Source organism: Fusarium keratoplasticum, chromosome 4 (assembly GCF_025433545.1).
Source record: "Fusarium keratoplasticum isolate Fu6.1 chromosome 4, whole genome shotgun sequence".
NCBI lineage: Eukaryota > Fungi > Ascomycota > Sordariomycetes > Hypocreales > Nectriaceae > Fusarium > Fusarium keratoplasticum.
Window position 1 is genome coordinate 1,621,443 of NC_070532.1, and position 15,639 is coordinate 1,637,081.

Sequence of the window (15,639 nt, forward strand, 5' to 3'; positions counted from 1 at the left end):
CTTGGACGGAGAAGAACCATCATCTACCGATTCCGACCGTATCCCATCCTCCAAAATGTCTTTCGGAGGCCAAACGCCGACGATCATCGTCCTCAAGGAAGGTCCGTTTTACCCCACCGCCCGCCCGCTTCAGGGACATTCACCCCTCGAAGTCGAAATCCAGGGGAGACGCACCCTCGAGAGGAGATGCCAGACCGCCACGCGATACACGGATAGTTCGCTGACTATGGCGCTTTGCAACAGGAACCGATACCTCCCAGGGCAAGGGACAGATCGTCTCCAACATTAATGCCTGTCTCGCCGTCCAGGCCACCATCAAGTCCACTTTGGGTCCCTACGGAGGCGACCTGTTGATGGTTGATGAGAATGGCAGGCAGACCATTACCAACGATGGCGCGACCGTCATGAAGGTGCGATGCGCTCCATGATACACCAAGACCTGACTGACACCGCAAAGCTCCTCGACATTGTCCACCCCGCCGCTCGAATTCTCGTCGATATCGCCCGATCGCAAGACGCTGAGGTGGGCGACGGAACCACCTCAGTCGTGGTTCTCGCCGGTGAGATCCTCAAGGAGGTCAAGGAGCACGTCGAGCAGGGTGTCAGCTCTCAGATCATCATCAAGGGTCTGCGGAGAGCGTCGCAGATGGCCGTCAACAAGGTCAAGGAGGTTGCTGTCAGCACCAACGAGGGCAACCGCCGCGATACCCTGGCCAAGCTGGCCTCGACTGCCATGACCAGCAAGCTGATCAAGCGGAATACTCCTTTCTTCACCAAGAGTACGAATATGAGGCTGCAGGTCCGAATATTAAGCTAACGTGGCTACAGTGGTTGTCGACGCCGTCCTGTCCCTCGACCAAGACGACCTTAACGAGAAGCTTATCGGCATCAAGAAGATCCCCGGTGGTTCGCTTACTGACTCCCTCTTCATCAACGGTGTCGCCTTCAAGAAGACCTTTTCCTACGCCGGTTTCGAGCAACAACCAAAGTCGTTCGAGCAACCCAAGATCGTCTGCCTCAACGTCGAGCTGGAGCTCAAGGCCGAGAAGGACAACGCCGAGGTCCGTGTAGAGCAGGTTTCCGAATACCAGGCTATCGTGGACGCGGAGTGGCAGATTATCTACAAGAAGCTTGAGGCTGTTTACCAGACGGGTGCCAAGGTGGTGCTGAGCAAGCTGCCCATTGGTGACTTGGCCACCCAGTTCTTTGCCGACAGAGATATCTTCTGCGCCGGTCGTGTCGCTGCTGAGGATATGGAGCGCGTGGTGCAGGCTACCGGCGCTGTGGTTCAGTCGACATGCTCTGACATTCTGCCCGAGCATCTGGGAACCTGCGGCAAGTTTGAGGAGCGCCAGATCGGCGGTGAGCGCTTCAACTTCTTTGAGGATTGCCCCGAGGCCAAGACCTGCACTCTGGTCCTCCGTGGTGGCGCGGAGCAGTTCATCGCTGAGGTTGAGCGATCTCTGCACGACGCCATCATGATCGTCAAGCGAGCGATCCGAAACCACCTGATTGTCGGTGGTGGTGGTGCCGCCGAGATGGAGGTGTCAGCCTACCTTCACCAGTTCGCCGACAAGAACATCCCTCACAAGCAACAAGCCATCATCAAGTCCTTTGCCAAGGCCCTCGAGATTATCCCCCGCCAGCTCTGCGACAACGCTGGCTTCGATGCTACCGACATCCTCAACAAGCTCCGCGTGGAGCACCGAAAGGGCAAGACATGGGCTGGTGTCGACTTCCAGAACGAGGGCGTTGCCGACATGATGGAGCGCTTCGTGTGGGAGCCTGCCCTGGTTAAGATCAACGCCATCCAGGCGGCCACCGAGGCCAGCTGCCTCATCCTCGGAGTCGACGAGACCATCCGCAACGAGGAGAGCGCCAAGCCCCAGGCTCCCGGTCAGCTACCGCCCGGTGCTGCGCAGCGAGCTCTCAGGGGCCGTGGACGGGGAATGCCTAGAAGGTAAACCCGCTCAAAGCCCTAAAGAGAAACATAGGACAGTCATGAGGGGAATATAAAAACAATCCTGGAACATAGAAATGGAAAGCGGGTTTGGTGGTGTTGTCGTGGCTGGGGGTTGGAGGATCTGTATGATACCTAGACTTACGATATCTGACCTCTGGAAAATTGAATGTCCTCCATCTGACAGCACTGGAGAAGCATCATGGCGCTTGTCTGAAATGAATATCCATCAGGCCTACGTGACTGAGCAGTGCATAGTCGTGTCAATGGGTATTTCACTTTTTTTCTTAATACCTCTGGCGTACAAAAATCATGCTCATGAGAAAAGAAGATGTCCAAAACTCGCCCGCTCCGTTTTATGCCTTGACGAATAACACCGCAAACCCATTCATTGTCTTAACCCCCTGTCCCACCAAATCCAACATCATACAAGCTCCTCTCCTTGTGCTCCAGCCCCCTATCATCCGTCCCTGTCCCGACACCCATGCCTATGCCACTCATGCTCACCGTCCCGTCCACAACGTCGTCGTCGTCCTGGTGCTCGATCAGCATCTCAAGATCACGATCGACTGCGTCAGGTTCGGAAGGTACGACGTCCTCGGTAGCGTTGAGCAAGGCTTGAAAGTCAGCTGGTGAGTGGTACTGGTCAAAAGGCGTGAGGTCATGCGGTGAGGTCTGGTTGATGATTTGCGGGTCGATGGGCTGGTAGACGGAGTGGTCGTGAGAATGGTGGCCGGGAGGATCTTGTAACATGGGGTTATGGTGCGGATGTTGATGTGGATTATGTTGATGGTGAGCAGGATGATGCTGTTGGGGAAGCGTATGATGATGCTGGTGTGAGTGAAGCGTGTGGTCGATCGAGTTGCCCTGTAGAGTGTGAGGGGGCGCGATGAGAGAGATGTCGGCAGGGTTAGCATAAGGACTTGGAGTATGATCTGGACTTGGTTGCTGTGATAGCGTCGACATCATGCTGTGATCTTGTAGCGGCAGCACTTGACTCGGCGGACTCGTTGCCTGTATTTGATGATCACTCCCACCAATTGCGCCAGCACCCGATCTTCGTCCAGCTCCATGATTGTTCGCAGACGCAGACTTCCTTGCACCGCCTGGATTAGGTGTCTTGCCCAACTCCTTGCAATCGACGCAACTTCGGATGACGTCGCTAACCGTCTCCTTGATGCGGCTCCAGTGGTACTTCTCAGCAATGGTGGCGGTGGTCTTGTTGATGCCCCCGTGCTGCTGGTTATGAACACGGCGGGCAATCTCAAACTGGCGGGCCGGGTCGGATATCACCTCCTTATCCTTGAGCATGAGCTTGTCGCCGTCGAGGAGCTTATAGTGCGTCGCCGCGCTGCGGAGCCTGCTTTTTTCGGCTCGGTCAGCGCCGTTCGGGTACTCGCCGTACTTGAGGTAGAACTTGATCTTGTCGAAACGCTCTTCACTCACGAGTTCCTCGCTTTCACGCGGAGCCAGATCCCGCCCGTAGATTATGGCGTCGATGAGCTGTCCCGGATAGCTCCTCAGGTTGCCGCACCCCTTGACCCGTCCGATGCGCTTGAAGCCCAGGGCGTCCCAGATGCGGCACGAGGCCACATTGGTCTCGTAGACGAGATTGAAGACGCTGTAGGTGTAGCCGAGGCGTGGAGCCCAGTCCAAGTACGCCTCACCCATCAGACGACCGACACCACGGTTACGCGAAGCGTCAGTGACGAGGAAGCCAGCATTGCACACATGGCTGCTGCGGCCAGGGTAGTTGGGCTTGATGTAGAAGCTTCCCAGGCATTCCCGGGACCAGTCCTTGCCCTCGACTACATCCTCGGCCCGCTCGACGTTTCCAAGAAGCATAATGGCACCAAAGTTCTGGAACCAGTAAGCAGCGAACTTGTCGGCGGCGAACGGCTCCATCATGGGGTACGTATCGCCGCCCTCAATTTCCTTGTTGATCTGGTCACACAAGTACGCGAGCAGCGACTCCGGGACCTGGTGCCTTGACGCAAAGGGGACAATGGTGGCGACGGTCTGACGGTCTCGGAGGGTGACCTGCCGGGGCACGATATCGGCCGGGAAGCCGGGACTGTTCGGGTCCGGGTACGGGGGTTGGCCCGAGACCCGGTAGATAGTGGGGCTCGCCGGATCATCGAGCATGGCCGGCATTTTGGTGGTGGGAGGGTCACAGCCCTTGTGTACCAGTGAGAAAACCAAAGAGAAGAGTGAGAATGCAGTTGAAAAAAGGAAATGCCCTTGTTGTCCTAGGGATGACCAGTTAGCATATCAATTCCGAGAATCGTTCACTATCGCTTGTGCTGCTCAGAGCCGCTCTTGCTTTACACAAACACCCACCAACCAAACTGAAAGTGCAGAAAGCAAAGGACAAAGCACATACCAACTGCAGTGAGAGCAAGGCCAGCCCAATTTAATATTCCAACCTCAAGGCCAAGCCACTATGGGCGACTCGGTGGATATGAGTCGGCACTGCGAGCCCCAGACCCCGATTTCGCACCGAACGCTATCTCACGCTCCAGGTGCCCGTAGAGCAGCCAGCAACGACCAAGGGTGCCCGCTGTGGTGCGCTGTGTGCTTTGGCTCTCTAGCGCTGGAGCTGCCCCCGCTGCTTATCGGCTGGGGGGGTTCTCGTTTGTGGGCGTCTTTCCGCTATCGCTATGGACCTTGGCTGCCCTGGTATTCGCTGGGCGTTGCCTGCGGCCGTTGGGTGCTCCGCTGTGCCCGTGACCGTGCCTGCGCCTGTGCCTGTGCTGGATTGTGCCCGTCGTCGCTGCGCGGTGCGTGCTGTGATGTGCTGTGAATCCGACGTGACTGTGCTGAAATGTTCTTTGGTGAGGGGAAATGCGCGGCCAGCCCAGCCCAGGCAGTGGAGGCCGAGATTTGGCATGGATTGGCATTGGCAGGCACCTCCCGGACCCCGCCTGCCTCCAGAATCCAATCGCGGGGCACCTGCAGGAAGCCACCGAAACCCTCTCCTGCCCGTTGTTGTCAAGGTGCCAGGCCCATCGTTTATCCGAGTTGCCCGCCGTCATCGGCCTCCTTTCAAGACACCCCACCAAAGTCGTCCATCACTTACACTATGGATTGGAGCAAAGCTATCATTCGTACGTGCATTTCACATCAGCTTACATCATTTTGTATACATGCCCACTCATACGCTATTATACATCTGAAATATTGTACACAGCTTTTCTACTTTACTCCTTCTTGCTGCCCGTGATCTCAGCCTCGATAGCCGTGGCAGCCTGCTTGACTCCCGCCAACTGCTCCTCGATGCCCGCTAGCTTGACGCCGTGCGTCGGCTCGGCCGCAGTCTCGACAGGAGCTGTCTTTACAAATGACTCAATGGTTGTCGCCTCCTCCTTGAGACCTGCCAATTGCTGCTCAATGTCTGCCAACCTCGCGCCGTGTGTTGACTCGACCTTGGCCTCAGCAGGAGTCTTGACAGCAGACTCGATCGCCGTCGCCTCCTCCTTGAGACTCGCTAGCTGCTGCTCAATGCTTTCCAGTCTGGCGCCGTGCGTCGACTCGGCCTCCTTGGGGCTTCCTAGAGCAGCCTCGCCCATCATGTCGACCATGTCCTCCTCAGAAACTTGAATGTCCTCCTCGTAGAACTGCTCGCGCAGAATCTTCTGTTCCTCCTCGCTGAATCCCTCAACGTTGTGCTGCATCCTGCCCATGACGGACTTGCGCTCAGCAATAGCCGCCTTGTTCTCCCGCTGCATGTACTGGACGATATCATGAGGGTTGTGCCAGGGGACTCTGCCCTTCTTGGCGTCCTCGACACGTCGCTGCTGTCCCCTCTGGCCGGCTCGGCCCAGAACACCACCAACAACAGCCATGGCTCGCAGACTATGCACCGTTAGTATCATCGGATGGCTGGATTAAAAGAAACGTTACCTGTCGTCGTTGGCGGGAATGGTATAAGTCACCCATGAGGGGTCCGCGTTGGTGTCAATAACACCAATCGTGGGGATGCTCTTCAGACCGCACTCGTAAAGAAGCGTGTAGTTCTCCAGGGGGTTCAAGCACACAACCAGATCCGGCATCAGCGGGCGAGCCGAACCTCTGTACTTCTCAAAGCCGTCAAGCTCCTGGTCCTTCTCGTCCACCACCTTGGTTCCGGCCATCTTCAGAATCACGTCTCGGTTCGTGATGGCTCCAGGTGTCCACTTGGTAAACAGGTGGCAGGCACCAGCCATCTCGGCGGCCTTGGTGACAATCTCCATCTGTCCCTTGCGGGTGCCCACGAAGAGGATCAGGCCGCCTCGGTACGCAACCTCATCCACCACACGAGCCGCTCGACGAAGGTGCGCCGCAGTCGTCTCGAGGGAAATAATGTGAATGCCCTGGCGTACGCCGTAGATGTATCGCGAGTTGGCGGGGTTCCAAAGAGAAGTGCTGTGACCCATGTGCGTTTGCGAGGCCATCAGCAGCTCCAGAGTAATATCCTCAGGTCCGGGGGGGTTGTTGACCAGCTCAGACGGGATGTACCGCTTCTCAACCCTCGATCCCAGGCTCCGCGTGTTGGCCTGTATACGTTTGAATTCGGCGTACTGCTGAGCCGGCGGGGCAGGTGTCGCTGAGTTCGAGTTCTTGTGGGGTGTCGTCCACACGGCACCCTTGTGCTCATGCGCAGAGTCTGTTCCAAGAGACATGATGCCATCCTGCACAACCCTCTGCTTCTTTCGTGCGGCCGAGACAATCTTGGGAGGTCCGGTGGCAGACTGGGGGATCTTCCAGGTCTGGTCCGTCTGAGTCTCGGTCGTAACATCGGTCGACAACTGCCGCAGGAGGGACCTGGAGATGGGAGAAGCCAATGTGCGGCGGCCTAGAGCATGTCAGATGGTTACTTGAGGTCCGCAGAGGTCAATTGGCTCACCCTGCCGCACGGCGGCGTTTCTCAGGATCATGGCGACGGATTAGAGGTTACTCGGTAGTCGTGATGGTCGTTCGACGACAGCCAAAATTTGGCCATGGCTTAAGGTCCGGCGTGCGAGATTTTCCGAGCCCGCACTCCAACAACCAAACCCCTGCCATCCCAGCTCACAACCACCACCTCGGCAAGAATTGGACGTTACAGCATCGTCCAATCAATGGAGACATTTAAGTAATCTACAAAGGGAATGTTCTGGATTAGACTTGCAAGGGTAATCTCTACTAAATATCTACAGTCTTCAGGCCCCATCTTCATCATGTCGTTAGGAGAGTGCGTGCACCGGATCTCTTTACCGGCTGGTGAGCCTAGAGATGGTAAAGACGCCCACGATAGCAACGGCCAACATGGCGATAGCACCGGGCAAAAGCAACTCGTTGGGCACGCCAGCGATGACCTGTTCCTGGATAGGTGGCGCCGGAGCCGTCCGGGCTCTCCGTGGTCTCCGCACGGTAGATCCAGCGTCATCATCCTCATCCTCCTCATCCTCCTCGTCCTCTTCCTCATCAGGCCACCACTTGCGACGTTCTCGAAGGCCGGCACCAGTGGAAATCGAAGGTGTGGGCACCTCGGCGGGTTCCGAAACTGGGGGCTTCTCAGGGTCATGAACGAAGAGGTCAACCTTGTCTCGGTGGGCTTGGCGAGTGAGAAGAACCGCCTCAAGCAGGTCGTTGTCAGTAGTGATGGAAATCGAGTCTCCGTCGTCGTCGATAAAGCTGAGCGCAAAGCCCGGACCGGTAATCTTGCCCTCCTCCACAGGAGGGACACCACCAATGCCGTCCGCCTCGGCGCCTAGCTTTGCAGCCACGGCCGCAACAAAGGCATCCATGCCCTCCGTAGCAATGACCTTGACACGGTGCACCCGGCCAGAGGGAGCCTTGAACTTGAAGGGGAATGGGCGCTCCTCGGGGAGTCGAGTCTCGACACCGTCATGCAGAAGCGAGCGAGGAGGCGACTCGAGGCCAATGTGAGATGCCGAGTCTCCTGGGGCGAGGCTATCGCCGATGCGATCCCGGGCTACGTCAGGCGAAGTGAGGCGCGAGCCCAGATTTGTGTGCTGAAGGCTGGCGCTACCCTCTCCGGACATCATAGATTCGGTCTCAGCGTCGAGCGAAAGCCAAAACTTGTTCCACGCAGGCCCCTCATCGTTGGTATTCGACATGGCATTGATCTGGTCCAGAGTGGCGTACGTGAGCTTGAGAACATCGACCATACCGACAATCTCGCCTCCATCGTTCATGACTGGCAAGTTCAGGTAGTGGCCATCTATGAAACCGTCAGTTTATGCTTCATACCCCTGTTTGAGCGACTTACCGTGCATCTTCCGCAGCGCCGCCTGGAGGGTCATGTCCATTGGGGCAAAATCGGGGTGAGGAGTCATGACACGCACAACACTGCAATTGGCCGGGTCCAGACCAGGCGCGATAACTCGAAGCACGACATCCTTGCTGGTGAAGATGCCGGTAATGGCACCCTGATCTTGGACCAGCACGGCGGTGGTGCGGTTCTCCTTCATGAGCTGAGCAGCTTCTTTGACCGAGGTTCGCACGCTGACGGTGGTGGGGGGGACGCCGTTGAGGACCGTCTCCAGAGTAGGCCCGGACATCTTGCTGCGCAGAGCCTCAACGTATTGGATAATCTGCTGGGGTTGAGTAGAACCCAGCTCAGACTGAACACCCTCGAGGGCATCGTAGAGTTTTCGCGAGGACGAGTAAGCGCGCTCAAGCTTCTCCATGGCATCGTAGAAGCACTTGGTGATGTCCAGCACACCCGAAATGTCCTGGTTCTCGTCCATAACTGGCAGATGTCGGAAACCCTTGCGAACCATGAGGTCCAGGGCATCGGTGGCGCTAGTGTCGGTTCGAGCACAGAGAGGGTTCTTGGTCATGATCTCGGCGATGGTGATGGCCGAGGCCTTTGCACCAGCTCCCACAACACGGAACGCAAGATCCTTGGCAGTGAAGATACCGGCAATTCGGTCGTCATCGTCGGTAACCAAAACGCAGTCCTCTCGCTTGGCGGCCATCAACTGAGCGGCCTCAGATACAGTGGTCGCGGGCTTGATCTGGAGGGCGGGGCTGGGCTTGAGTGCGAGGACGGTTCCCGGGGGAGCTTTTCGGGTGTGTCGAGCTCGGCTCGTGAGGTGCTTCTTCTTGGACAGGTCATTTTCGAGCTTTTTTCGGATTGCCTGTACTGGAGGTTAGAGATCGGTGGTGCAGATGCAAGTTACGGTGAAGTGAGGTGTATTTGGCTCCGGCAACCCTCGAGCTCGTAGGCAGCGGGAGCGCTCCAAAGTCGGGCTCGAAAGTGGGATCGTGCCATTGAATAAGCCATGACAGAGTATTCTGGCAAGGAGGTATATATGGTGACGCACCTCATCACGCTTGGACTGCTTCTGGCGACTCGCACTGAGGGAAGAGCTTGTCTCGGCCTGAGCAGTTTCGAGGACGGGACGAGGAATGCTGGAACCGCCGGGGCTGTTGCCGAAAGGCGCGGATCCGCGGCCCTGGTTGCGGGTGGGAGTGCCTCTGTATGTGTTTCCCGACATGGCGACGGGTGAGTCGAGGGTGGTCAACAAGGAGTCGGGCTCGTTATCACGGCCGGGAGTGGCTCGATGCGGAGGGGTCGGCGGGCGGCAGACGAAGGGTCACCTAACGATGTATTCGGATATCTCTCTGCCAGGCGGAGGCGGCAGTCGAGAAAGAGAAAATTATAAAGGCGCCTGGCCAATCGCAGCACCAGAGATATTGTGCGGGCGGGCGTGAAATGGGGTGACCCTCGGGTTGGAAATGTCAAGACTGGATGGATAACCTAGAACCTGGTAGGCCCAGTTCACCGACCCCTGGTCTTGGTTGTCCGGTGAGCTTTATTGACTTTGGCTGATCATCGGCCAAGCACGTGCCCGCACCATTCGCTCCTCGGTATCAGTATCACTGGCAAGTATAGGTCACTACAGGAAACATCACTACAGGCAGTTGTTTTCTTGTTCTTCATGCCCTTCCATCAAAAAGTTTTTAATGTTGGTGCAGCTTATCCCGCATATCGCTTCTTGTGGGTCAGCCCTTGTCACTCTTGTCCTGCAAGCCCATTCGTCATCCATCCCATTCCGTCTTATAAGAGTCGACGCAATATAGCACAGGCCCTGGTTTGCATGAATCTTGGCTTGACATGATGGGCCCTCCCCGATGAACTACAGGTCTGTTCAGACGGCAATAGTAGAGATCCCATAACATGCGGGCAGTCTAGCTGTGCATATCAGTCAGCGAAGAGTTCATGCGATCAGGGCTAGACTTGCCACAGGCTCGGCACATGGCCAGAAAGAGTTCGGACGGGCTGTTGGCTACTCCCGTCTTCTCGGCAATGCCTTTCCGAGCATGACCTCCCCATCTGTATAGTTTACCATGGTAGTTGTGTTGCGAACTTGCCGATCGCTTGATCAATGCTGAGATAGATAGGTGCAGTAAGAGGACTTAGACGGCACTATTGTTATACGCTGTGCGGGTCATCACAGCATCAAAGATCAGAAACCATTCCCTCGGATCCCGATGATAACTTTCTTTTATTTGTTCCATCCCCAATATTGCCTCATCCAGTCAAGACTCTTATGCGAACTTCCAAGTAGTATTTTCCGAGTAGTATTTCTCGTCTACCTGGGTAGCGAGAATGTTAGAAGCATCCATGCGGAACCTCTCATTCTGACATAAGCCAACCGCAATACTACAACATCAAAGCTTCGATAACAACAGACCACAAGCGGGTGTCTTGAAGACGCACACACTTCCAAAGATTATTTTATCAGCCTCTCCCCGTATTACAACTGCACAGCAGCAAGAAAAAACGCCTCCGTGGTAATGAGGCAGTCGTCGGGGGTTATTAGAGAATTAAAGACGCCTCGCTCCCGGGCGGACTCGTTGCTGCCTAGGATTGCCAAGTATTGATATCGATCTGTGTGAGGCTCAGCGAGATGAGGAATGTTACCGAGACATACATACACCGTGAGCCCCCCAGCCACTTCCTATCATCTACACCAGGCACTCGAGAGCACTCAATAACAACCGAAAGCAGACCCCAGAGCGTGTCTACCTAGATTTAACAGATACAATGAACGATGTGTTTATAAACCCTATAGTTCAGTGAATACCTTGAGACATAGGTGTCAAGATGGATCCATCCAATGTAAGAATACCAGAGGATCAACGTCCTCGACTTTCTATCGCTAATTGATGCTCTCATCATCCACCAAAACCAGAAAAGAGAGCCACACGGTGATGAAGAGCTGCACATGGATCTAGATAGAGAAGTCTTCCTGGTCAATCATGTGACTATCAACGGCATCGCCGGCATCAACCGAAATATGACTCGGCAGTGGCTATTACACGAGATCCACAAACTCGTTGCCGAATCCCCACGCTACCTGAAGAGAGGAGCAAAGTTTCTCAGGCAGTAGCGGAAGCTCGGGAAAGGGAAAAGATGACGAAAGCTAAGTTTAGTATCAAGGCTTTGTGTACCAAGGGTTTCCGAGCTGTCGTCGAATTAGAGCTTTATCCACATACCAAGTAGGGGCGGTGTGTGGAAACGAAAGTAAACAAAAGTCGGATTGTATCTCGGAGAGTAAATACAATCTATAGCCGATAGCTCTTGAGGATGATGTAAGATACATTTCACAAAAATACATAGAACACGTGCGAGAACGTGTGGCACATATCTGTTTCGTGTACATAGGCGGGCGATTACCTTCAACACCCAGCAACACTCTTTGTCCATTAGCGTTTAGCCAACTCGGGCGAGAACAAGACGTCAGGTCTCAGCTAGGCGCATCGCCAAGAGATGGAAACCCAGACAACGAGTTCAGGCGGGCAGTACCCGTCCAACGTGGCAGGCGAAGAGCGATATGGAATGCAGGCGGCAGGCCTCTGAGCAGCAACATCCTTGCCCACCATGCGAGATTGCCTGGCATGCAACAAGAGGGGCTCCCGCAGCTGAGACACCCTGACTAGGTAGCGATGACGAGCCTGAAACAACTCGTCACGATATGAGAGATGCAAGGATCCGTGGATGCCTCTTGCGAGCGGCACTGGAATGTTAGCTCCTCACGGGGCAGGGCAGGGCAGGGCATCTTCAGCAAGCGCCGTGTCATGGGGGACGGCGCTTGGATGAGCGGTCGAGCTATGGCTGCCGCGGATGGGAAGCGTCTGGGGTTTCAAGATGACCAGCTGAGCTTTGTTAGATGCCATAGGATAAGTGATTGTGATGAGGGTTCCATCTCACTGTTAGCGCAGTAAAGAGATCCCTGCTTCCCGTGCCCGTTAGTTAGGTACTGAATAGCACCCACATCGGACCTCGGTGTTGAGCGCCACGCACGCGCTTGGGAGCTTCCCGCCCGTCGTCAAAGCTCGAGTCTTTGTGCGATGAAGCAAACTGCTGGGTACTCTCGGTGATGCAGATAGATTGAGTGCTATACTCCGTACTGTGCATTTAGATGTTCTGCTCAAGTTTATACAGGGAAGAGCTCCAGTCCTGATCCCCATTACAGGGGTCCTCAGCTGCACAAATCCACTACAGCACAAGTTGGACAGGGCTTCTGATTGGTCACTCCTGTCTCACAGCTTCCATGTTGGGCTACCAATGGATCCCTGCTGACAGTAGGTCGTCCGATGGACTTGTTACCGTGGAAACCGTCAAAACATTCAACATGGTCTCTTATCCCTCCCAGAGCTTCCTGGCCTACTACTCTGGCCTACGAACCCACTCTTGCTCTCCATCTCCATCTCTAGCATCACAGCTACCACATCGAGGGAAGCAAAGCTCCTCATATCCCATCATATCTCGAGCAAGAGCAAAGAGAGATCCATCTACAAACAATCCATCACCTGAAAACGGTGTTGCAACGCATTTCATCGATATACAAGCCGACCGAGGCTATTCACTCGACCGAGCACGACCAAACGCTTTCCCAAGCTCGGCATTCATTGCTTGCTTGCGTGAAGTAAAGTAAGTTGCACAGGGAACTGAAGAGGGGTCATCTAACAATGCCCAGCTTCGAACCTCCAGGTTCCCAACGGACACGTTCCGACCAACGAGATCTTTGATCCGAATCCATTCCTTTCGACAATATGCGGTCCGATCACTCGGCGTGTCACGCCCAGATAAGGCAGCACCGTCGTCAGAACTCAACGCCCAGCGGCTTCGAAGGCGCCAACGTCCCAAACAGACTCCCGCGAAACGTTCGACAAGCAGCCCAAGGCCACCGACGGGGCCTCAGCCTCGACATCCGAGGACATCACAACATGGCATCGCCGGCAACACGGCAAGCCTACGTGAGTACAAATACTAACAATGCAGGACTAGTGAACTATACTCAAGAACAGTTCCGAGCCCGCGCTGGCTCCCATCAGAACCCCTACACAAACCTGACAGCAGCAGCAAATGCAAGTGAAAGTTACCTCACCTCGCAGCAGGCCCAGTCGTTTGAACCGTTTGACCCCAGCTCCATGTCCTTCCAGTCCTACAACCCAGAACTCGATGCGCTACTGGGCAGGGGCCAAGCGGCCTACGCCGACAACATGTCAGCAGGTAAGGGTTTTGATGTCTTTGACAATAGCAGTGCCTTTTCCACTCCCACCTTTGCCAACTTTGCCGAAAGCCCCTCGGCCCCGGGCTGGGTTTCGGAGGGAGACACCTCGAGCACGCGGAGGAACTCGAGGCGCATGAGCAATGACCTCATGGACCGCGCCGACAGGTTCGACCTGAACGTAGACGGCCTCCCGCGGCCTATGACTCCCCCGAACCAGAACCTACAGAGTCAGTCTCTCGGCTGGGCAATGCCACTGCGCAACGAGGCTGACATGGAGGAAGGCTACCTCCCCCCGACACCGATCGAAACCCCCCAGGACCCGACCGTCAAGGACGAGCCCCGCCCCAACCGCTTCGCCAACGGCTATGATGAGTCGATGGAGGAGACGGTCAAGCCCGTGAGGAATCGAGGAGGAAACCCCAGAGTCCAGAACATCTTCCAGGACATAAGACAGCAGTCTGAGCAGACTCCGTCTCGTTCGGCACAGCCGAACCCCATTTCCGGGGCTGATTCCTTCTCGATTCCTCTCAACTCGCGCGACTTGATGAGCATGAGCAACTTCAATGACGAGTTCTTGAAGATTGAGGCTTCGTTCGATAGGGATGCGCCCAACGGCCTCCCCGTGGACCAGCAGTTCCCCCAGCGAACCACCCCCAACACTCCCCAGACGACACACTTTATGCCATTTGACAACACGTCTCTTGACAACAAGCCTGACTTGCGACCCTACCCTCTCAACGCTCACACTCTCTCCGCCATCCCCATGCAGACGCCATCCCGCCGTCAATCCCCTCATCATCGCCGAACAGACTCCGTGGCAAGCCAAGCAAGCGCCGCCAGCATCGCCAGTATCAACATTGAGGATACCAAGACGGAGACAGGAGTCAGCCAAGAAGAAATCAGCCAGCACATCAGCGGCCCTGACGCCAAGAATGGCCGATGGTACTGTCTGTTTGAGGGATGCGGCAAGGACTTTGGTCGCAAGGAGAACATCAAGTCGCACGTTCAGACTCATCTCAACGATCGCCAATACCAGTGCCCGACCTGCAAGAAGTGCTTCGTTCGCCAGCACGATCTCAAGCGGCACGCCAAGATTCACACGGGCATCAAGCCCTACCCTTGCGAGTGCGGCAACACATTTGCCCGCCACGACGCCCTGACTCGACATCGCCAACGAGGCATGTGCATTGGTGCCTTTGATGGCATCGTGCGAAAGAGCGCCAAGCGAGGCAGGCCCCCCAAGAACCGCCGCCCCGATATGGAGGCCCGTATCGAGAAGTCGACCCGAACTCGCAAGAAGAACATGTCCATCAGCTCAACATCATCGTTCTCGGCGTACTCTGACAGCTCTGTTGTCAACTCGCCCGAGAACGACCTGGACATGCTTGACGACGCCATGATGGACATTGGAATGGGCTCGCAAACCCAGACCCTTGCTCACATGTCGTCTGCTTCCATGTCCTCAGCCCCCATGTCCTCCCTCCCCACCGCGACAATGAACGTGAACGACTATGCCTCTTCTCCCTCGGCCGTCAGCGCACACTCTTACGTCTCCCCTGAGGCCCTGATGGAAAACACCCCCCCAAACAACTACGTCTCCCCTGGGGAAGTCATGGAGAGCACCCCAGCCAACGGGGGATCTCCTGCCAAGAGCAACGCAAGCCGATCCAACACACCCCCTGCACTGTCGCAGTCCTCATCACCGCCACTGCAGTCGCAGGGCTTCTTTGATGTCGACAACACTCTCAACACGGATGACCTGTCCACACTCTCCGGAACCAGCACCCTGATGACATCGGCTGCCATGGCCGACACCCTTCCCCTAGTCATGAGCGAGCAAGACCACGATGCGCTCCTTCAGTTCTCCAACGACGACAACGACTGCGTGTCGCTGTACCGCGACCCGGAGATGCTGATGATGAGCAAGCTTGAGGAAGACCTTGACAACAACGACCTGTTTATGAACAATGGCGATGACTTCTTTGGCACTTCATAACCCGTCTTGTCACGTGCGTCTTTTCTTCTTCTCAAGCTAATTAGCCCTGTACTTTTCACTTTTCATCTACACCATGTGTTGACGACGCTCATGTACTGGTCTGGTCATCATATCTGGGGTTCATCATGGGAGAACATAAAAACGGAGTTTTTGGATATGGTCTACGTGCC

General features: G+C 55.7%; 5 protein-coding genes across 5 annotated transcripts; 2 read left to right on the forward strand and 3 right to left on the reverse strand.

Annotated features, from left to right (window-relative positions):
• Nucleotides 1-55: 55 nt before the first annotated feature.
• NCS57_00557800 (T-complex protein 1 subunit eta) lies at nucleotides 56-1,964 on the forward strand (the record flags this gene model as incomplete). The annotated part of the gene is made up of 4 exons (XM_053055494.1): nucleotides 56-101; nucleotides 244-410; nucleotides 458-779; nucleotides 829-1,964. 4 exons carry the CDS (start codon nucleotides 56-58, stop codon nucleotides 1,962-1,964), a joined length of 1,671 nt encoding a protein of 556 aa, XP_052914449.1.
• Nucleotides 1,965-2,356: 392 nt separating this feature from the next.
• On the reverse strand, nucleotides 2,357-4,114 carry NCS57_00557900 (N-acetyltransferase domain-containing protein; the record flags this gene model as incomplete). The annotated part of the gene is made up of 1 exon (XM_053055495.1): nucleotides 2,357-4,114. One exon carries the CDS (start codon nucleotides 4,112-4,114, stop codon nucleotides 2,357-2,359), a length of 1,758 nt encoding a protein of 585 aa, XP_052914450.1.
• A 1,046-nt stretch (nucleotides 4,115-5,160) lies between these two features.
• On the reverse strand, nucleotides 5,161-6,876 carry NCS57_00558000 (uncharacterized protein; the record flags this gene model as incomplete). The annotated part of the gene is made up of 3 exons (XM_053055496.1): nucleotides 5,161-5,815; nucleotides 5,864-6,794; nucleotides 6,846-6,876. 3 exons carry the CDS (start codon nucleotides 6,874-6,876, stop codon nucleotides 5,161-5,163), a joined length of 1,617 nt encoding a protein of 538 aa, XP_052914451.1.
• A 315-nt stretch (nucleotides 6,877-7,191) lies between these two features.
• On the reverse strand, nucleotides 7,192-9,447 carry NCS57_00558100 (uncharacterized protein; the record flags this gene model as incomplete). The annotated part of the gene is made up of 3 exons (XM_053055497.1): nucleotides 7,192-8,165; nucleotides 8,214-9,087; nucleotides 9,274-9,447. The coding sequence occupies 3 exons, from the start codon at nucleotides 9,445-9,447 to the stop codon at nucleotides 7,192-7,194; spliced, it is 2,022 nt and encodes a 673-aa protein (XP_052914452.1).
• Nucleotides 9,448-13,012: 3,565 nt separating this feature from the next.
• NCS57_00558200 (uncharacterized protein) lies at nucleotides 13,013-15,469 on the forward strand (the record flags this gene model as incomplete). The annotated part of the gene is made up of 1 exon (XM_053055498.1): nucleotides 13,013-15,469. The coding sequence occupies one exon, from the start codon at nucleotides 13,013-13,015 to the stop codon at nucleotides 15,467-15,469; it is 2,457 nt and encodes an 818-aa protein (XP_052914453.1).
• Between the last annotated feature and the right edge of the window lie 170 nt (nucleotides 15,470-15,639).